Below are 22653 nucleotides of genomic sequence, written 5' to 3' on the forward strand. Positions count from 1 at the left end.
AGCTCTTTCTCGGCTCGCTAGTTAACTGTCTAAATAGTGTATAGTAAGGTTCTAGTAGCTGCGCTTAGAACAGACAATTCTTCCTTAAGTGTGTAGTAGTTACGCCGGGCTTATAACCTGTTATAATTGGACTTAAGCTAAGTAGAAGAAGACCTCTAATTAGCAGGTATATATTGTTATGCAGAGAGAATCTTAAGTGTGAGATTCTCACTTTAGCTATCTGTGTGTGTAAGTGCCTTGGCACTAGTCACGTGCACTTCACTAATAGTCAGTCTGATGATCCACAACAAAGTCCAGGTCTGAAATCGGGCTGCTTCAGGATACGTCTTGGTCAGGATGGTGCAGGGTGATGATTGGTGACGGCGCGACCCGTCGACTTGGTGTCGTCGTTTCACTTGTTAGGCGCTCAGGTCAGTCGTTCGGTTGGTCGACATTGTTCGAGACGGCGACAATTGGGACAGGGGAAGAGGACGAAAGGAGACGTCGATGTCTCTTTCGGGCGAGTGTTGCTATTCTTTGCGCGATGATGCTGGAGAGGGAACAAGAAGATGGCGTCGTCGAGAAGAAGGGATCTTCTTCGGCCCGGAACGAGCTTCCCGAGTTGCCCCCATACAACGGCTTTCAAAATATTGAGCCGCGAAATGAGAAGATCGACGGAGCACGCGCCTGTGAAGCCACCACGTCAAGAACTGTAATCACGTTTCGGACAGGCCTCGAATATGCGTCCAGGATTGGAGATGCAAGGGGTTCTCGATCTTTGAGCCTCACATGCGACGATCCTCCCTACGAAGACAACACCCGGTATACTAACCAACAGGTACATCAACAACCATGAGTGTCCGCGTAGTGGCTCGCATTCGGCCGCTGCTGAAGGCGGAGGAGGACAAAGACATCATCGTGGAGGCCGCCGGAGACAACAAGAATGTTGTCAAGATTCCCAATCCGAAGAGCGACTCCGAGCATTTCTCCTTCCAGTTCAGCAGTGTCTATGGCCAGACCGCGACGCAAGCAGATCTATTCGACAGCGAGGGTGAGGGGACATAGCGCCTGGAAATGTTCGACCTTGTACTGACCTTGGACCAGTTGCGCCTACAGTAAAGCACCTCTTCAAAGGCTTCGATGTCACACTATTCGCGTACGGAGTCACCGGGACCGGCAAAACACACACGATGCGAGGAGGCAAGAGTTTGGCAGAACGAGGTGTCATTCCGCGGTTACTATCGAGCATATATCGGCGCGCGAGAAAGATTGAAAAGGACACGGCAGGAGAGTCGAAAGTGGAGGTGGTCATGAGCTATTACGAGATCTACAACGACAGAGTCTTCGACCTATTCGAGCCACCGGAAAAGCGCACGCCTGCTGGACTACCGATTCGGGACAATCAATCAGGAAAGGCAATCGTGGTGGGCTTGACGGAGAGACCATGCACGAGCTTGAAGGACTTTGAACAAATGTACGACCAGGCGAACGTCAACCGCTCCACGTCGGCGACGAAGCTGAACGCGCACTCCTCCCGTTCGCACGCGGTCTTGTGCGTGAAAGTAACGCAGACCACCGGCGACCAGGTGCAAGTCAGCACTGCTTCTGCCATTGATCTTGCGGGCTCGGAAGATAATCGCCGTACGGACAACAACAAGGAACGCCTGGTGGAGAGCGCGAGCATCAACAAGTCTCTCTTCGTGCTCGCCTCCTGCGTAGAAGCCATCTCTCGGAAGGCCACACGCATTCCTTATCGCGAGTCAAAGATGACTCGAATTCTTGCGCTTGGACAAAACAACGGTCTCACGATCATGATCCTGAACCTGGCTCCGGTGCGATCTTACCATCTGGACACGCTAAGCAGTCTCAACTTTGCCAACCGCACGAAGAAGATCGAAGTCAACGAGATTGAGAACATACCATTCTTCCGCGATCCTCTACCTGGCAAGCCAAAGGCCGATATGTCCATGCCAGCTCCTTCCATGAATCGCCAACCACTCCGCTCAAAAGTCCTTTCGCAAACATCACATCTCAAGGATGTCACGACCACAGTCCCGAAACCTACGAAGCAATTCGCCGTCTTCTCCGACGCCACCAAGCCCAGCGCGAAAGCTAGACCTGCCCATCTCGCCAATACCTCGTCCGCCCGATTGGCTCCCCAGTCCGTCAAGTCACCAAAACGAACCAGTTCAGAGGCATCAATGTCGACTCTTGCCCGTCCTTCCAAGCGACCGGCAGTCTCCGCTGTCCACGCAGGAATGTCACAGGACGCGATTGAACGTCTAATCGAGCAGAAAGTGTCCGAAGCCTTATCGAATCACATCACTTCCACCGCCGCCACCAAGGCCGCTGCTACGGAGGTCGAGCGAGCACCTGTAGAGTCGAATTTGATATCCGTGGAGGTCCAACGGAGGCTTGATGCATTGGAGAAGAGAGTAGAGGGCCAGGAATCTGAAAGGGCGGAAGGACTGCAATTACTGCTGCAAGCGAAACAGATGCAAGCCAATGGCGAGAAGAGAAACGCATTGGAGATGTTCGAACGTGCTGAGAGAGACTTCTTTCCCGGGAACGAAAAGCTGAGCAAGAGGATCGGCAGACTGAGAGACAGCATTGAGGGCAGACCGGCAAAAGCAACAGTATCGAGGAAAGGGCAGCGGGACGTACAGGAGGACGAGGACCACAGCTACCACGCCGAGGAAGAGGACGATGAAGAAGACTACGACGACAAGCGCGCCGCCATCTCTCGACCTCGGACGAAGATTCGACGACCGCAGCCATTCCAGCCTACCAGCGCCGCGACCCGTCCGATCAAATCTTCGTATGGAACGGAAGACTCTTCCTACGACGAGCTAAACGCCCCATCCTCAAATGAGTCTCAAACACCGCGGACTCGGCACTTGTTGCAAATCATAAACTCCAGAGACATCAACAAGATCCAGCTTTTGAAAGGTGTGGGCAGAAAGAAAGCGGAGAAGATTGTCGAGTGCCTTTGCGAACTGGACTTGGACGCTGAGACTGGAGAGGATGGCGGGTCGGATGATGAGGATGGTGGAAGGAAGATGTTGGTCGTTGTGAGGACGTTGGAGGAGTTGGGAGACTTGAAAGGAATGGGGAGGAAAGGGGTTGAAGGCATGAGGGCTGGAGTTTTGGCTTGATTCTGATTGAAAGAGTACTTTGGGAGTACGCTGAGCTCTTGGGAGAGTTGCTTTCGCGCGGTTCAGCGTGGTGTTTGGTATCGGGCTTGCTGCGTTTGCATCTGCATGGTGTCGCTTGGAAGGAGAGTGAAGTAGTTTGAGTAGCACTGCAAGGGCAGAAGCTGTCCGAAGAGGACCATTCGAAATTGAGCAAAGTTGCAAACCAAAGCAAGCACGTGCCGTTCCTTTCAATGCTGGTTCCCTGAAGCTACACGATCACATGGGTCCTGTTCGACTGTCGAAAAGTTGTGTCGATAACTACAAATATTGTATTACGTCCCAATCAGGCGGCGTGATAACCCCACCCAACGCGACATGGCTTGGCGCGAGCTCCAAACGTCGGTCGATGCCTCGTGGGAGAGCTCTCTGTTTGTCACAAGCAAAATACTGCCATCACCTTCGAGACATCACTCGTGAAGCGCAACGCTACTCTGCTCACCTCAACATCGCCACGACATGCTTCACCACCTCCGATAACCACGACATCCTCCTCCGCGAACCACATCACCGCCGAACATCGCCGCCACCGCGGCCTCACATCACATCACAATGGCGGACGAGCTACCGACGATGCTGGCGTTCCCACCGGAGAAGAAGAAGGGTGGACTGAGCACAAAAGAGTACGATGCAGCCATCACAACACATCTCAAACAGCTCAAAGACATATCACCAACAGCATGGGAGAAGAAAGACTTGCTTGAGATGCTCGATCCAGCCGTGAACTCAATACCATACCTCTTCGCCCTCAACATTCAAATCTCGAATTCGCAGAAGAACAACAAGCGCTTGGATGAACTGGCCACTCTAGCGCTGGACTATCTCGTCACATTCGATCCAATCCAAGTCCGATACGTGGGTGAGCAATGGCGACTACTCTTCGAATTCGCCTTCGGCATGCTGGAACATAATCGATCCACCGATCTCACAGCTCTGGTCACTGCGCTTCTACGCCTGGACCCTACATCCGGCACCCTCACATCCTCTCACCTGCGTCTAGTTCGGCTCTGTTTGGCCCACGGCGTTCCCAGCCAGGCTTTACCTTTACTCGACAAGGACATCTACGCATACCCTCAGAGGTCTGTGAAGAACGTTCCGGATGAACTTCTCTGCGAGGAGCAAGAGCTGAGCAATGTCTTCATCACGGAGAAGTCACACTTCTCCAGACAGCTCGGAGCGGAGCACGTTCTGGAGTACTACCTCCTCGCTGCACACGTCTACATTGGCTACCGAAATTTCCCTCGCGCACGGCTATGCCTCGAGTGCGTTCTTTTGACACCTTCTCAGGGACACACCACCAGCGCCTTGCAAGCCGAAGCATACCAAAAATGGCTCCTCATCGGCCTCATATACGAAGGCAAGCCTTTCCCGGCCATTCGCACACTGGACTCCGTAGTGGCAAAGTCTGTCGAAAACGCCACAACATTGTACAAAGCTCTAGTCTCGGACTTCCAAGCGCGAAACCTCCCGAAGTTCCGCGCTGAGGTCGAATTCGGTGGCAGCACGTGGGCGGACGATGGAAACCTGCGCCTGGTTCGGGAGTGCGAGAATGCGTTGCAGAGATACCGAGTGATCGATCTGCAGAAGACCTACGCTGCACTACCTGTCGGACGTGTCGCCGCTCTGCTTGATCTCCAGTCGAAAGAGACACTGCTCTTGCTGCAAGACATGATCTCACGGGATTACCTGCGCGCCGAACTTTCTCCACCCACATCAAACGCCTCCGATAGTGACGAAAACGTCGTCCTTCGCTTCCTTCCCGATCTCGCGACCACAGACGAAGCCGATCTCGAGAGACAGACCGAGCGGATAGCTGCGCTTGTCAACTTCGTGCGCGACGCGGAGCGGAGAGTCGCTCTTTCGCGGGAGTTTGTGGAGTGGCAGAGGCGCAGCAAGCGTGCAGGAGCAGCCGATGGGGATCTGGCGGATGCGATGGATTTGAGCTGGGACGAACCGGGTAAAGGCGGGAACTCGATGCTGGATATGGAGGATGGAGTCGAGGAGCTGGAGGACGATGAGGATCTGATGACCTAAAAGGCGAGGAAGTGGATGTACGCGAATCGAGGAGAAGCGGCTGGTGGAATAAAACGAAACGAAGTGCATGAAGTTATGACATGGGAGAACTAGCGACGAAGTCTCAGCGGCGCTGCTGAGGTGCAGCTCGCGCATCAGGGCGCGATGTGGTCGATGAATAGACGAGCGAGACACAGGTCCTTCGAGTCGCATGCACATCAAGGTGCGTGTGGTATTACCGATGTAGAAAACACCAGCAGCATCATACACAAATCATCATGAACGATGAGTAGAGCCAAGAGGAAGGAGCTGGCCGCAGGTGTCGTCATGTGTAACGCAAAGCCTCAAGGTATGTCGAGATCCTTCATTTCACCCATCGAGCATTGACATTACCTTCAACCGAGCTCCTGCTCACGAAGACGCCGGCACGATCTCACATCGAGCATGGCAGTACTGGCGAAGCGACCCTGGGAGCTCGCTGACCGTGTTCTGATCCAAACGAGCGGATTGCCAAAGCTTCAAGACCTGTCGAAGGAGATCCGGCTCCTGCACATGCAACACGGCTTCAACGACGATCCGATTGTGTGCGACTACGTCGTCCATCATCTCGCCAAAGAGAGAAAGTACGTTGCCATTTCGTACACGTGGGGCGACTCGACTCCCACTCGCGAAATCGAAGTCGCAGGCCAGACCGTACGAGTGCACGAGAACTGCTTCCAGGCATTGCGGCAAGCGAGAAACTATTACCTGCCAACGGTCCAAATCAAAGACCTCTGGATTGATGCAATATGCATCGATCAGAGCAATCCAGTTGAGAAGAGCTTGCAGGTACAATCCATGAGCAGTATCTTCGGACGTGCCCATGTCGTGGCCGTGTACCTTGGCCTTGATGAGACCACGATTGACGCACTATTCCGCAACTTGCGCTCCCTCGATCACCTGGCAAAGGACATCAGGATCGCGCAGCCTGACGAGGTCATCGAGCTCGGCATGGGGGGCATGTCCGCTCGCGAAGCGTACATCAACCATGCATGGCCGAAGTTTCACCCGGCTCGGAAAGAGAGTCTCGCCAGATGCTACACGGAAATGTCCAACCGGCCGTACTGGAGCCGGCTTTGGATTGTCCAAGAACTCAGGGCTGCGAGAAAGATTGAGATTATGTGCGGCACTGCGAGCTATGACTGGACATGGCTCAATGAATTTCAAATCGAGCGCCATCTCAAGATAACGCATTTGACTCCCATGCGGCGCGCTACGCCTATGTTAGTCCGTGGCGACGTTGTATCACATGCCTGGGCGGGAGGTACTACCCTTCCACTTCAGCAGCTCACTGGAAATCTGGAAATGTACAGATTTCTATTGTGCTCGGACCCGAGAGATCGCATTTATGCTGTGCTTAGCATGCTCCCCCAGCCGCGAGGGTGGCCGCCGCTAGAGGTCGACTATGAGAAGTCCGCAGTGCAACTGGCCAAGGATTGTATTTGCCACTTCAATCACAACGACGACGGTGTTGACTATGTTACCTTGTCGTCCTTGGCGAGGGCGACAGCACTGCTGCTCGAGGGCTTGCAAATCACCAGCGGCGATATTCGCAGCCAGCTGGAGTGGCCTCGGATCTGCCCGGCGCAAGAACATCTCGAGGGGCATGAAACAGTCACTGTCCTAGTCTTGTATGATTACGCCGAGTATTACAATATTGCCAATCTGGAACCACATACTGGCCGCCTGGCTCTCGCCAGCACCCATGCGCATTTCAAGGATGACCTTTGGCCTTGGCTCGATCAGTATCCGGAGCTACCGGAACGAAAGTCATGTCTATGGGTCAACAATCAGGTCGTAGCTGTCACTTGCCCAGGAACACGCTCCGGCGATCTAGTGATTCCTTTGGATCTGACGAGTGCATGTCACTTTGGGCTCGTTCTGCGCCGAATTTCCAACGAAGCATATCGTATCCTAGGTCGAGCATTCATACGCCCTGGACTTGAAGTTTGCGACACCATGACTATGAGGTCGACCGATGTCACCCACGACTTCTGCTGTAAGGTGGGAGGCAGCCCGCTTGGACGACTGAGCTTAACTGTTACGATCGACGAGTGGCTGCTCATGATGGTATCATTGCGGCCTGAAGTGGCAAATGAGCTCGACAAGCTGCAACAGAAAATTCTGCGTGCAGAAACACAGCCTTTCCCGAAGGGACCACAGAAGCAGAGCAGAACCGGGTCGAGTAGGGCTGCCTGGTCGCAAATCAGCATCACGGACGTTGTGACTACAGAGTCGGCATGTCGATCGGGATTATGAAGCTTGCACCACTACCAGACGCACCGGTATAAGGAGAAAACGACAGAAAACGTACGGTGAAGAGATACTATGATACTGCATGGCGACAATTCCGGTATAGCGAGGAGGTTCACAGCACACACGGACCACAGCATGGTACAGCAGGTGATGTTCGAGGCCATCAAGGCAATTCGTGTCGACGTGGCCGTCAGCACTTGCTGCAGCTAAGCGAAACTCCCGTCCCAAGCTGCTCGTACTTAGCCTTAGTGGCAAAGTTGAAGCGAGCTGCAAGGCTACTGTCAAGGTCATGCTGACAGCCATGTGCCACGATATCTTAGAAGCGAGGACCAGCGCATCTTTGGAACACAGCTCAATGATACTCGGGACTAAACCCACCATATACACCTCTTGACATGGTTCGCACCGGTCGAGGCTAGACTGACCGGTGTACGCTAATACTCGGTCGAGGATGACCAGCGCATCGTTGGAGCGCTGCCTTGCGTCTGCGTCCCCGACACATGTATTTGCCCAATGCACAGCAGGCTCTGTAGCTGACTGCAGCCTCGACTTACATTATGACCCGTATTTGCGATCCAGCTGTCGTGGGCAGAGTACAATCACGACTAGTCCGAGCACACTACCATGGAAACAATCATGGAGCACATCTACCTCGTCAACATCCACGACTACAGGCGGTACCGGATAGCATTTTCTGACCGGCCTAAATTCGCCACGGTATCTGATGAATCTTTCAGCCCAAGCTCGCTCGACTTTGCATCATATCCTCGGAATGACGACGTCCCAGCTCGACACGAAGCCAGCTGGACTACAGTCAAGACCCTTTGCAACTTCCTGCTGCTCCGCGTTCAGACTCTCGACGTACACTGGGTCTGGTTCACTGCGGTTTGTGTCGATCAATGCAACCAGAAAGAGCTTGCTGCAACTTTCGCTGGCGATGGCTGGTGGCTCAAGCGAACTACCCTGTACATCGTGTACCTCTGGGATGTGCCCGAGAAGGATTTTAAACAGAGCGCATACGCCTGTGCAAGGGAAAACACACTGATGGTATCAACGATGTATTGCGTACTCTTCGTCGACCGGAACTGGCGCACGATCGGTCACAAGGCTAGAGGTCTTGGTCAAGATGTGCACGCAGGACCTTGGGAGCCACTCGGTCTCGCAGCGCTTCCGGTGCTTGGAGAATGCATCAACTCGCAGCTGGCTGAGCTTTATCGTGACTCGAGACCTGCGGTCCCCGAAAAGACAGTCATCGGTAAAGGAGAAATTTCGCCAGCCACCTGGAAAGCGCTCTGTCAGCTTCCAACGATTTTACAGGCGAAACCGAACACAGCAGAGCCAAGGACGAGCGCGGCAGGAAACGGAAGACCGCAACAGGAAAATGGACGACTGCGGCAGGTGCCTGAGCAGTCTCGAGGGAAGTCGGGTAGAATTTCGCAGACCTGGTCGTGAAGTTACTCATGGTCTTGCGCATTTACTGGGCGTTGCTTTGGGTGCGTTGTTCAACGGTTTCCTCAGTGTAAACTTGCACCTGAGTGGCTTGAGATTTGTACTGTCAGTGGAAACTTGAAAGTCGCTTGAACAAGACCTCCATGTTCTCCTTATCTCTTCTTGTGGCTCAATACAAAGTCCAGCTCCTCAGCTGAAACAATTGACGGATTGATCGCTCGACATTCTCATCCACATCGACGACCCCTACGCGTTTGCAAGTCGCCTCTCTCGTGCGAACAACTACAAGCATCACTATCTTGTTGACACCTGCGGTCGTTCTTCCTCGACCAAGCGAGACGAGCGTCAATACAGGCTGAGACCTGAATCGATCACTCGGCGGGAAGAGTTTTCCTTCGCAAGTAGCACGGGACCCTTCCACGGCGAATGATGTGCATGTATCGAGTGAATAATGCCCTTCTACCACCCCTGCCCGACCGAACCTCACGTCCAGCATTGGTGCTTCAATCATGAGGCATTTGGCGAGGTGGATCATAGAATCTGACGATTCATGCCTCGCTCCAGCTTCCCCTCCTCCGTCGACTCCGCCAAGTCGTACTTTGACCTGACGGTGTGCGACTAAACTCTGTTCACCCGCATTGAGGAAAGGGGCGGAACCGCAACGAGCTTGAAACAATGGCGACTGCCCGTTGATGCCTCCAGGCAAGTACCAGCCGGTCCATGACCAGCTCGGGAAGTCCGGCCGACGCTCGCAAATGAAGACAGTTTTCCAGCACAGGCTAGTGATGAAACGATCCAGCTTAGAAGATCTTTCGAAGACGGTGCGTGGGAGTATTGGAACGCCAGAGACAACCGCCATGTCCGGATACATTTGCTTGAGCTGCGCGAACGTTCCGGCGATGGCATTGAGAATGTCTTCGGATGCGGTCAGTCTGCGCTTGGTGTACTCGGCGATGTGGTTGTAGACATGATCCAGCGGATCGGGTCGAGCAGAGGAGATACCGTTGAACACTTCAAATTCGTTCCATCGGCGTATTGGTTCGAGAGCGATCTCGTCGGAATCATCGCTTAAGCGATGTGAAGTAGAAAGCTGCAAATTCCCAGCAGGTTTCAGGCGGCCCACGAGCCCTTCCATGTAGTGCGATGTGTTGCATTTGAGATAGAACTGGTCCTTCAATATAATGAGCCGCCGGGTTGACAAAATACCCTCTTGGTAGCACCAAGCCCTCTCGCTACACTCAGAGTTCTCTATCTCAAACCGGGGCGTTGGGGGGCAGAGGACGTATCCGATACCGCTAATATGAATCTTTTGGGACGGTCGACGATCTGTCACGCCTGAAAGACCTTGAACGCCATCGGCAGCGATTATGGTCATGTCTGATCGGGTGTAGATCTGGTCCATCTGGCCGATTTGAAGTCTTCTTAACCTCAGGGACTCTGGATCAGACGCCTGGCTGATGCAGTATCGATCTACCCACAGGAAATTGTAGCCGAGCTCGAGAGTGAGCTGCATCGTATCTTCCATGAGCGGAGGCAAAGGTCGTCGTAAAGGCTCTCCAACTCGATGTCGGTCCAGATCCTCAATCGCTGCACTGTACACATAGCTCAAAGTCAGATATGGCTCTTCGTTCAGCCGCTCGACGATGCGTCTGGTGGTACAGTTGACCAGCTTGATAGGCTCCATACACTCTCGAAGAAAGCCGTGAAAGCAGCCTTCATGCGATGACTTGCAGGTAAACAGCTCTGCACTGATGACTGCTGGGTCCAAGTGGGTGCCCAGTAGAACAGCAGACCCAGCGACAGGGTACTTTTCCAAAGCTTCCTGCGATAGCCAGCCGCGGCCGCGTACGCAGTTGAATAGCTCCTCTTCATAACCGTCGACCGTGTTCGCTTCTTCCACGACGGCATACGACACCGCAGATCCCCAATCTCGCAGCTCTGCAGAGGGACTGTTTTCGAACAGAGTAAGCGTGTTGAAAGGTACAATGCAATATGCCACCTCGCCATCTACGTCCCACTCAAGAACGTCGTCTTCCCACTGTGGAACATCCTCAGTCTCTCCAAAGCCTTCGATACCAGCCAGGTGAGCAAGAGTGTGACATAGATCACATTCACGGTCCCATTCGGCTAGTTTTCCGAGCGGTATTGTACGGCTTTGTTCAGTGAAGCTCTTTGCACCAAGCTTGATGCATCGACAGCGGTGACAACGATCTTGCGCACGCCCGAACATTGCTCAAGTTATAAGAAACCCAACAACTTCATGAGCGAAAAAAGGGTTGGCACTTGGCTCGTATCTGGGCCATCTAAAGACTCGCAGGACGTAGTTGTATAGTTCAAGTCATGTAAGAGCGGTAGCAAGCCAATCGTTGCGGCAGCCTGACGGTCCTCTTGATCACATCCTGTGGACATCATGTTCCTTCACAGACCCCTGCAACGCCCTGCAGACAGAAGCGAGATGTAAGCTGCAGTCAGCTACACTCCACCCTGCGCCACGATGAGACGCCGTGACGAGGTATATTCATGTACTTCGCGTAAAGGTCGAGCTGCCACCAAGCACCTCTGAGAAAGCCGACTGACGCTCAAAACTCATATCACTTGGCGGGCGCCAAAGACGAATGCTGACTTGAAGCCGAAGACAGCGACGACTTCGACAACGATCCAGCAACTCTTGCCGCGTAGGTCTCCTTGGCTTGGTGAAAGTCATCGTACCAGGGAACTCCATCGAATGGCAGCATCGACCAGTGCTTCAGCATAGCCTCTTGCTTCGAATCTGGCTGAAGTCGGACGTAAGCGTGCATTCTCTTGTCCATGCCCCCTCCCTCTCCATGGCGCGGGTTCTCTTGCTCGACTTCGAGCTTAGTTCCGAAGTGAGTCTCGATATACTCGCTTGAACTTCCGTCCTTAGCAGGTCTCGTCGAGGTTCTCCGACCAATATCGAAGCTGAAGGAATGGCACATCGCCCAGGTGCTAAAAACCAGGAGAACGACCGTGTATATCTGCGTGAGCAGGGAGCTCATGCCGAGGATACACATCTGTGTGCCAAACGCTGTCCACCCGCAGTAGCGAGCCGCGTGATAGAGCTTGGGCCGCGGTAGGGTTGCTTCGCGCACAAAAACCTGTAGTATGCGGCGAGGAGCGTAAATAGTGACCATCTTGCCGTCTGCTCGAGTCACCAGCATCTTCACTGTATCTTCCATGGTCGGAGCTGATTGCTCGCGATGGAGTTGTTTGACAGATGCCAGGGAGGAGTCCGACGTCGTATCCGGCAGATGAGGCCCTGATTGGAAATTTGGGAGCTTCTCATCGTCCAGCGACATTGTGGGTACGGGCACACTCTTCGGAGCGGCGTCCGAGTCCAGGGCACGTCGGCGCTGCCAGAGAATGAAGCTCCGAACCATGATGGAGCATACGATGGCACACGCATTACCGAAGCCAAACCAGTCACCCATCTGCGGAAACGTCAGCTGGGATCTTGGAAGTCGTTCGGTCAACTCACAAGAACAGTGAAGATAAGCAAAGGAGCCACAGCCAGGAAAGATAACAAAGGAGCGACAAGATCGACAGCGCCAATCTGTCGAGGCTTCTCGCTGACTTGCCAGCGGAAAATAGTCGTGGCATTCAGCACCTTCTGCGCAGACAGCCATCGAGTGAACCAGCTCTTCAATTCGGTCGTCGTGATGCCATCGGTGATGTTGTATAGCGAGTATCCAGCTTGCTCATCCGCGAATCGATCGCCGGCCACGATGTATGCAGCGAGAAATGGCAGATACTCCGTATATCGTCGCCGCTCCAGTGTTCCGAGCGCTTTGTTAACCTCGTCGGCTCCTAGAAGGGTGACGAGGCCCAGTGCGTCGATGGAGAACGGTCGCCACTGTTTGACCTCCCGCCATGGCATAGTAGCGGCGCTTCGCTCGGCGAGCTTCGTCATTGCATCGATTCTGGGCAGTGGTGCCATTAGCGTGGGGTGCAAGATGTGACGGGCACAATGGGTACTCACAAGACATATTGCATATTGCCTCGAGCAGTATTATAGCCAGCGAAGTGTTGACGAGGCTCTCGTTGCAGAAGAGGCCTTGTTCTCGCTAAGGTGAGGAGCTCCACTTTATGCGGGTTGCTGGTTGCTGCGTACAGAGCTCCCAACCCGCAGGACACCCACTCGAGTTTTCCAATCATTGTGACATGTAGTCATCGAGCTTTGGTCCGGGCACACACCGGTTATGGCTGCACGCGGCTCAATGCACAGAACCATGAGCCAGGAGACAGATGCATCGTTTGCATAGCACGGCCTCTAATTCAACTTGGAGGCCGTCCATAGTTCGAAGGCGGCTCTCGCCATGCATTGTTCGACCTCAGCTTCATGTCAGCTTCATGACTGCTGATAATTGATCACTACCAATCAGCCATCAACTCCACCTGCGCCTCTGCACGAAGTTAAGGCCCACGGCGATCTTGCATTGTTTGCCTAGCACGGCCTCCATTCCATCTGACGGTCCACCAGCAGGTCAGCCTCGAGACCGCTGACAATACATTGAAATCTTGTACAATTAAATACCAACTCCTGGCGGCCCCCCAGCTTTGTCCGTCTGCGCTTTAGCGAATTGCGACAACATGCCGAGAACGCCTGCATTACCCGCTTTGCTGTCATCTGGACCCTCCTCATTCTCGGTATCACTGTCCAGCTGTGCTGCGCCCGGTGCATCTGCATACTCTTGCAAGTCACTATCCTGCGCCATGATTCTGCTCTCGGTAATGCCGCCACCACTCGCGGGCTCTTTCCTCTGCGTCTGCGGAGCTGAAAGCGGGGAGAACGGCGCTGGTCTCGCGCGGCGTGGGTTGAGTGGTCTTTGCTGTGGTGAGAGGATTCGAGAAGCTGAGGGCGCAGCATCCGCTCTTCTCGTGGACGGCGGAGTACGTCTCGTGGCCGCAGTAGGGAACCCATCACCCTCTTCGGCGATCGATGGTGGTGGAATCACGTCTGGCCACGAGGGAGGAGGCCGCCATCTCCGCGCACCGGATTGGTCCCGGCGTTGAGTGTAATGACTGTAGTATTGCTGAAAGTTCTGCATGGAGGCCGCCATCTTGTCATCCTTCAGGCCGTAGTAGTCGTCACGCAGACCGTCAGGCTCTTCGAGCATTGTGGTCGGGTCTTCAACATTCGGATCCTTTTTGAAGCCGAACACTGCGAAGTTGCACTGATGACCGACGCCTTCAACATGCACCGTCGTTTCCCGGAAGAAGTCGATGATGCGCTCGCAGTTCCTTCCGGAATTGCGCCACAAAATCCATGGTGCCAGTACCAGACTCGCGACCTCCTCCACGAAGATGAGGACCTTCATCTGATACATCGCTGAGAATTCTGCGCGCACTTCATTACTGTGCAGACGGCCTTTCCAGTGCGATGGCATGTAGTGGGTGAAGAGGAGCACATCTTTGAGGTGCCTCACCGGATCGTGGGTCTCATGCTCGTCGGGCAGTGCACCATGCGCAACACCAAAGATCACACCCATGACAGTCAGCCAGAAAACGACTGTTCGTCCAGGTGTAACTTCAAAGCCAAGGAAGAGCTCCGAGTCAAGCAGGGTCGCAAGTGTTAGGACAGCAGCAAAGGATCCGCTGACGAACGCCACAAAGCGGCAAATCTGGTCGGTCTTGTCCTTGGGAACCTCCTTGACATAGTCATTCGCGAATGGATACGCTTGGCGCAGACGACGGTCGAAGAGATGCTGTAGCTCGTTCAGCTGACGCATCTTCCACTCTGCGAATGGTGTAAAAGCCCGAGCGCTGGCTCTGGAGGGATTGCGGGTGAACTCGGTGTAGTATCGGAAGAAGTACACCAGACAAAAGCGAAGAATGTTGAACGGCGCAAAAGCAATGCTCGCCAATGCTGCGAGACGGAATCGGGTGCGCATGGCTTCGACCAACACCTTTCGATTTTTCACCTCCAGGCAGAACGGGCGGATGCCGCCTCTCTCATCGAAAATGAAGTTCGTCATGCAGAAGCCGATGCACCACTCCAGACTTTTCGAGTAGAACTGCTTCTGGCCCAAGAATGGGATGGGCAAGGTAAAATCCAAGATGTCTTTGTTGTAAAAGACGACATAGTAGTTGGTCTGCCGCATGAGTCTGTTGGCGATCGTCTCGGCGGTCAATCGTTGCTGCGGCTCCCTGTATTCGATGTACTTCTTCAGATGCGGAGCCGGGTTGGCTGTCGCGACGTTTGCGTTCTGCACCTTCACCAAACCGTCAACCACTCTTCTCCACGAGGAGGTCTGCAAGTCGTCATCACTAATGTCGAGGACATGTTCGTAGAGGTTTCGCATCTTAAATAGCCGCCTTGAGTCCTGGATACCCTGTATCGCCTTTGACAGCCAGTAGATGATGAAGAAGAATAACATTGCTTTCTTGAACCATGATGATTTCGCGACGCACTGTTTGACCAACACCTCCGCAGTTGACTTGCTGTGCGGGATTTTGGAGTAGTCGATGCAAGATGTGAGAAACATGGCAAATCCAAAGACGAACCCTTCAGTAAGCAGGGTGAGTACACGGTTGAGCAGAATGGAGTAAACGCCATGGCCAACAAAATATTCGTAGGCCTCGACAAGGAATGCGTCAAGATTGTTGGCGTTGGTGTAAAGCCACATGGCTTCCGCTGTTGGACTGGCTCTAGCTGGCAATGGAGCTGTGGTAGTAGGCTGTGTCGTTCTGGATGTCGCTCTTGCTGGCCTGGTACTCTGGACGCCATACGCCTCGGAGGCATGAAGGCCTTGTTGTTCTTGTGTGGCCCTCCACTGCGCTTCAGCTCGAGCAAGCTTCGTCTGGACCATGTTCTCCGCTGCCGATGCTCGACTTGGTCCCGCGGCCGTCATTCGATGACTCTTTGGCTCGACAAGTAGCGAATCTGGAACGTCTTCATCGTCAAGGGTGTCCAATTTCCTTCGACCACTCTTCTTAGCTTTCGCATCCTGCCATCGTTCTGATTGTCTCTGCATGACAGGCGGAGAATCGCCAGCGGTTGATTGATTTGGTTCCTCCGTGGTATCGTACAAAAAAGCGTCTGGGTTCTCGTCTTCTTCGTGAAAGTCGTCGTATTCGCGTGGAGCTCTTTGTGCTTCGATGTCGGCGTGTCTCGTGGTATCCTGTCGTAAAGCTTCGTAGACTGAAATATCTCCCTCCGCGACCGGCAGAAACCTAGACAACACCCGTGAGGACATCATCTCCATCTTGGTTTGCTTGATCGTTACAAATCTATCTGTCAAGGCAGTTCCGTTGAGCTTTCTGGAGAGAGGAGGCAATCAACGCGAGATTCGTGTTTGCTTCCGCTCATTAAGCAAGCTTTAGCAAGCTTCTCCATGCCGATAGTTCAGTCCCTGGTCCAGAATGTGCCATGGTGTGTAGCTAGGGGTCACAAGGTAGATGTAGGAATAGTAGTATCGGCGCAGGTTGTCAGGTCACAGGCACATCAGAGCACTTCCCGTAGGCATGTGAACGTGATGTGACGGACTAGCTTCGCGATAAGCGAGGGCGTTGGTCCGCTGATAAAGAGATTAGTAAGCGGACGGGAATCAGTGTTGTGATTGGACTTAAGCTAAGTGGAAGAAGACCTCTAATTGGCAGGTATATATTGTTATGCAGAGAGAATCTTAAGTGTAAGATTCTTACTTTAGCTATCTGTATGTAGGAATGCCTTAGCACTAGTTACGTGCACTTTACTAATAGTTAGTCTAATAATCTATAATACTCCCCTATTAGTAGCTGTATTATTACAAGCTATCTGTTACCTAAATATAGCAGGTATTTACCTACTATATAGCTAATACTCGGCTTTAGCTTATTAAAAAGCATCTTCTTCTAGCTTTTTTATTCCTCTACTTTATAATCTATACCTCTTATCTATTTAGCTAATTTATTAGCTAATCTATTATCTATCCCTTATAGCTATTAATAATACAATCTATATTACTAGCTATAGCTTCTAGAAGAAGAGCAGCTTTCTCTGTCCTTAAGAAAACCTTTTAGTAAGTTATTAATAAAGTAAGAGCTATTAGTAGTAGAGATCTCTTATAGATCTATAAAGATAGTTCTATAGTATATTAGACTATATATTAACTTATTAGAGGAGAGATAAATAGATACTATAATAGAGTAAATATTAGGGCTTAAAGTCCCTTCTCTTTTGTAGCTTACTTTAATAGGTTTATAGCTAAGCTTAATAAGGATCTCCTTACTATAGACCTTATTAATATAGTAATAGAGGAGCTGTATAACCTAAGGGAGTAGGCCTTCCTAGTAGAAAACTACCCTAGTCTAATAACTCCTAATCCTTAGGGATTTGTATTATATTATAACTAGACTCCTTTTAGCTAAATATTAAGCTCTAATAAGGTAGAGATAAAGTAGTAGTTAGTAGTATAGTATCCTATATATATTCTCCTTAAAATCCCTTCTTCCCTAATAGAAACTAATATTCTCCTAGGCTTTAAGTTAAGATTCTAGGGGAATTAGCTTAGTCTTTTAGTAGTAGTTTTAGGGGGGTAGGCTATAGGTTCTAGGATATGCTCTAATACTTTTGGATTTTTATAGAAAAGTTTTCCTTTAGCTAGGTGTTTTTCTTATAGTTTCTTAGATACTTTTATAGAGGTATATAGTTGCCTCCTTTCCTTTATATAAATAAGAATAAAATAAGTATTCTAAGTATTATGCTTCTTAGTTTTGTAACAAATAAAATAGTGTAATTCTAGGGAGGGAATCCTTCTTAGGTAGGAATATAGGTATTAAAGTATAAATTTAAGAGCAATTTCCCTCTTCTTATTAAGGGCTAGTTAGTCTAGTAGTATAATTTCTAACTATAAATTAGAAGGTTATAGGTTTAATTCCTATATTAGCCTCTCTTATATGTCTATATTAGCTACCTAATATAGACACATAAGTATCTTTTTGCTAGATTTATAGATCTATATATTAGAGGATAGTATTTAGGGATTTTAGTTTTATTAGATAGTCTGCAAGCTATATGTCTGTCCTTACAAACTCTACCTTAATACTCCCCTTATTATATTATTCTCTATAGTAATAGTTCCTAAGAGAGACATATCTTAATCTTTTAGAGTTAGCATAGTTTTCTATAAGGCTAATAGCTAATTAATTGTCTACTTTAATAAGGATAGTAGAAATGCTTTTAGCCTAGGTAAAGGGCTAGAGCTTATTAATAAGATTCCTTACCTAATTTACTTCTCTTATTGCCTTAGTAAGAGAGAGGTACTCTGCCTTAGTACTAGATAGTACTACTTCTTTCTGCAGTTAAGATCTCTAGATAACTAGGCCTCCTACAATTTTAAAGAGCATTCCTAAGGTAGACCTAGATATATTAGGATTACTAGCAAAGTTAGAGTCTAAGAATGCTTTAATCTAAATTTGCTCCTTAGTTTTCCTATATATAAGGCACTTGTTAATTATACCTATAACATATCTCTAGATGTGTTTAGCTACCTAAATATGCAAAGGTCCTAGGTTCTAAAGGAACCTTGCATAGTAATTAATAATAAAACTAATGTCTAGTCTAGTATAGTTTAACAGATGTTGTAGTTCCCTAATAATCTTGTTAAAGAGATTATAGTCCTCCTTTGTTCCCTTATCCTAGAGGGGTTTAAGGAGGGTGTTAAGGGGGTACTTAACACTCTTTGTATTACTAAGACTATATTCTTAAAGTTTGTCTCTAGAATAGTATTCCTAAGAGACAGATATAGAGCTATCTTTCCCTTCCTTTAGGTAAAGTCTAAGAAAGACATTAGTATTAATAATCTTAATTATGTACTTCTGCTCTAATCCCTTAATTAGCTTGTTAATCTTATAGTCTAACTATCTAAAGATCTAGAAGTTATCTATATAAAGGAGAACAAGGATGCCTTTCCCTTAAAAGAGGCAAGCATCGCTAATAGTTCTTGTTAGACTAAGCTTTTAGAGAGTGTCTATAGTATCGTAGTACTAAAGAGCAGCTGCCTGCTTAAGCCTATATAGTCCTTTCTTAATATGTATAATATACTTATAGGCATCTTTCTTAAAGAGATAAGCTCCCTCTAGTAGCTTAATAAAGATCTGCTTATCTAGGTTTAGATTTAGGAATGTAGTCTTAATATTAACTTGTCTCCTCTTCTAGCTAAAGTTAACTAAGAGGGACAGAAGTATTCTCCTTATTACAGCTCTTAGGGTAGGAGCAAAGGTATTAATATAGTTAAGTCCCTTTCTTTATGTAAATCCCCTAACTATCTATCTAGCCTTATACTTCTCTATAGTTCTATCTAGGAGCACCTTAATCTTAAAGACCTATTTCCCTATAAGAGGGACTCTCCCCTTAGGGAGGGTGCTAATAAGTTTCTATTTAAGGCATCCTGTAGACTTAAGTAACTTAGCTTCCTTAATAATAGCTTTCTCCTATTCCTTATAATTAGATCTAGAGAGAGCTTCCTTAACTGTCTTAGGATTAGACAGATTAGGATTTGTTACTTTAAGTCCTATCTTCTAAATCTTGCTATAGTCTTTTCTTATAACTAATCTTCTACTTCTTAAGAGTCTAAATGTGCCTAAGCTTTTAGGACTTACTTTATTACCTAATTTCTTAGGTCTCTTAGGGCTTCTCCCTACTTTCCTCTTTCCTATAATATAAATGTCTAGGAAGGGAGTTATAGTATAATCTTAGAGGTCTTCCCTTTTAGGGCAATTCTCTACTAATACTTAATATTATAGCTGTATTAATAAGGTATTAGCCTGCTCCTAGAATCCCTTAGGACTTCCTTAGAATCCCTTAGGACTTCCTGTTTCCTTAGAAATATACTCCCCCTAAGCTAGCTAGGAGGCTTCTTTATGCTTAGTAGCCTCTAGCTAATTAGGCTTAGACTGCTTATGTTAATTATCCTAGGACTATATATCCTAACCCGATATTTGCTCCCCCTAAGATATTAAAAGGGAGGCTTAGTTTCTCTCTCTCTATATAGTATTAAATATATTCTCTACTTCTTAAAGATAAGAAGTAGTAAGAGGTTAGGCATCTTGCCCTTAGGCATCCTAGCCCTAATCTTAATCCTTAGTATAGATAGTATAGACTTCCTGTTCTATAGTAATAGGTTATATTAGTTATAGGAAACTCTCCCCCTAGAAGTCTAGGGTAGTAGGTATTATACTATATACCTTATCCTTATTATATATTATATAAGGAGAGGTTACAATCTTATACTAAAACCTAGTAAGGGTAGATAGTTTAAACTTCTAAACTATATAGTTAGTTAAAGTGTTCTCCTAGAATCCTAGATTCTAGTATTTCTCTGCTCTAGGATAGAACTTCTATAAATTAGGTCTCCCCTAATTATGTAGATATACTCTATATCTAAATCTCCTAACCTTTGTTAGATTAATATATAGAGTTCTAGTATTAAGATCTTAATTAAATTCCTAAAGAGGAATCTTGTTAGTTAATAGGCATACTAGCCTGTTAGTAAGGAAGATTATATATATAACTGCAAAACTCTAGAGAGGGAAAGGTAGGCTAGAGTTAATTATTATTGCTCTTACCTTATTAAGGATAACCTTGTTAGATAATTCTGCAATTCTATTCTGCTTAGGAGTATAGGGAGCTAAGAAATCCTATCTTAGTCCCTTATTCTCTGCAAATATAATTAGATTATTATTATTAAACTCTCCTCCTCTATCTAAGAACTAGATCTTAACTATCTTTTTATATTAGTTAAATATCTTAGTAGTCTATTTCTTAATAATTTGTGCAGCTTGTAATTTAAGCTTATAGAAGATAGCCTATCTCCTTCTTAACTTTGCATTAGTAATTATAAGGATGTATTTATATCTAAAGATGTCTAGTAGAAAGATTAGTCCTATAATGTTAATATAGACCTTATCTAATAAGGATTAAGGTATTAGTCTTAGAGTTCTTAATACTACTCTCTATAACCTTGCAAGCTTGCATAGCTTATAGTGCTTAAGTGTAGATGTGTTAATCTGCTTAAGTCCTTAGACTTAAGCCTTTGTTACACTAAGAATCTTGTTCCCTATATAGCCTAGTCTCTAGTACTATCTTATTATATTAGCCTTAGGTATAGCAAAGGCTAGATAGGACATATTCCTATTAGTTGTAAAAGCAACTTTAGTACTCCTCTTAGGGAGAGAGATAGTTGCATTCTAGAGGATTAGAATATTATAAGTAGACTAAACCTTGCCTATCTTCTTGTTATTCCTTAGAATATATAAAGATAGCCTGTCTAGGTAGACCTTGCATTTTAGCTAGAGAGTCTCTATTAAGATAAGGTTATAATTAGAGTTAGGAGAGTATAACATATCTTGTAAGGTAATGTTTAACTTATTCCCCTTATACTTTATTATAATCCTTACACTTCCTAAGTATATAACTATACTTTGTCTAATAGCTTAAGAGAACCTAATTAGGGTTTCTAAGGGTTTAAGGTCTAAGAACTAGGACTTATTATTAAAGAAGTAGTATAATATACTAGAATCCTAGATAATAGTATTACTCCTTTATATTCTAGCGGTAGTAATTGCTGCTCCTATAAATAAGCTGTCTAAATTAGAGCTTAAGCCTGTATTAGAAGAGGAGATAGGCTTAATTGCTATAGTACCCTTTCCTCCCTTCTTATTATATCTCTTGCTCTTATCTTAGGATTTCTTCTTGTCCTTATTAGATCCTCCTTTTCCTTTATATACCTAGGACTTTAGGGCCTTATTAGGGTGCTTCTTAAAGTAATCTGTATTTATATAGATATAATAGGTATACTTAGTATATTAATTATTATCTACTATAGTACCCCTAAATCCTCCTGCTGTCCTTTATATCTATAGAGGAGGTTCCTTAATTAATAAGGTAATTAGCTCTTTAAGAGTTATGTTCTTAATATAATAGGATTGTCTCTAGCTTCTTAGGTATTTTAGATAGTAGAGGCCCTAAATAAAGAACAGCCTAATCTGCTTATTACTAAAGGTAAGCTTTAAGACTAGAATGTTCTTAGACCTAGAGTATTATTCTATTATAGAGATGTATTTATAATACTACTTCTAGAAGTCCTTATAGTACTTCTAAGTGTTTGTTCCTTAGATCTTAATATTACTAATTCTAAGAATCCTTAGGCTATTATAAATGTTTATAATTATAACAGGCCTATAGGTAGCTGCAATAGTATTATATAGTTCCTTAGCTATCTTCTTTATATCCCTAAAGTTAGGCCTTAGAGATTAGTTAATCCTTTTACTAATAATCCCGTATGTAATTAGGTTATACTTATACTAGACTTAGAGAGGAGTTAGTCTTAGTCTACTAGTTAGAATAGGTTCTATTACTAGAGTGTCCCCTCCTTCTTTTTAGGAAGGAGTTAGAGCCTAGGAGGATAAAGTAGTACTCTCCTTAGTTAGTAAAGAGGGATATCTAACTTTAATTCCTAGCTTTAGTTAGGTAGGGCACTAGGGAATGTTATAAAAGATATAGCCTAATACCTTCTTATCTATAAGAGCTGCTTTAAGCATTCTTAACTAGTCTAAGAAGTTACTTCCCTTTCTTAGGACTTTATTCTCCTTCGTAGTCTTAAACTTATTAGCCTGTATTACGGCTGTTATTATAACTAGCTCTTTCTCGGCTCGCTAGTTAACTGTCTAAATAGTGTATAGTAAGGTTCTAGTAGCTGCGCTTAGAACAGACAATTCTTCCTTAAGT

The 22653-nt window shown here is 47.7% G+C and overlaps 5 protein-coding genes across 5 annotated transcripts; 3 read left to right on the forward strand and 2 right to left on the reverse strand.

Annotated features, from left to right (window-relative positions):
- Positions 1-460: 460 nt before the first annotated feature.
- Positions 461-3134, forward strand: MYCGRDRAFT_73287 (uncharacterized protein; the record flags this gene model as incomplete). Its single annotated transcript, XM_003851507.1, has 2 exons — positions 461-1030; positions 1084-3134. 2 exons carry the CDS (start codon positions 832-834, stop codon positions 3132-3134), a joined length of 2250 nt encoding a protein of 749 aa, XP_003851555.1.
- Positions 3135-3568: 434 nt separating this feature from the next.
- On the forward strand, positions 3569-5204 carry MYCGRDRAFT_109924 (CSN3 COP9 constitutive; the record flags this gene model as incomplete). Its single annotated transcript, XM_003851508.1, has 1 exon — positions 3569-5204. One exon carries the CDS (start codon positions 3723-3725, stop codon positions 5202-5204), a length of 1482 nt encoding a protein of 493 aa, XP_003851556.1.
- Positions 5205-5627: 423 nt separating this feature from the next.
- On the forward strand, positions 5628-6086 carry MYCGRDRAFT_43305 (uncharacterized protein; the record flags this gene model as incomplete). Its single annotated transcript, XM_003851509.1, has 1 exon — positions 5628-6086. A coding segment is annotated over one exon (459 nt), but the record flags the coding sequence as incomplete, so codon positions are not given.
- Positions 6087-12144: 6058 nt separating this feature from the next.
- MYCGRDRAFT_60149 (uncharacterized protein) lies at positions 12145-12841 on the reverse strand (the record flags this gene model as incomplete). The annotated part of the gene is made up of 2 exons (XM_003851740.1): positions 12145-12376; positions 12424-12841. Coding segments are annotated over 2 exons (630 nt in total), but the record flags the coding sequence as incomplete, so codon positions are not given.
- Positions 12842-13041: 200 nt separating this feature from the next.
- MYCGRDRAFT_100550 (uncharacterized protein) lies at positions 13042-16353 on the reverse strand (the record flags this gene model as incomplete). The annotated part of the gene is made up of 3 exons (XM_003851739.1): positions 13042-15597; positions 15661-15723; positions 15778-16353. 3 exons carry the CDS (start codon positions 16148-16150, stop codon positions 13472-13474), a joined length of 2562 nt encoding a protein of 853 aa, XP_003851787.1.
- Between the last annotated feature and the right edge of the window lie 6300 nt (positions 16354-22653).

The sequence above is a fragment of the Zymoseptoria tritici genome, chromosome 6 (genome assembly GCF_000219625.1).
Source record: "Zymoseptoria tritici IPO323 chromosome 6, whole genome shotgun sequence".
NCBI lineage: Eukaryota > Fungi > Ascomycota > Dothideomycetes > Mycosphaerellales > Mycosphaerellaceae > Zymoseptoria > Zymoseptoria tritici.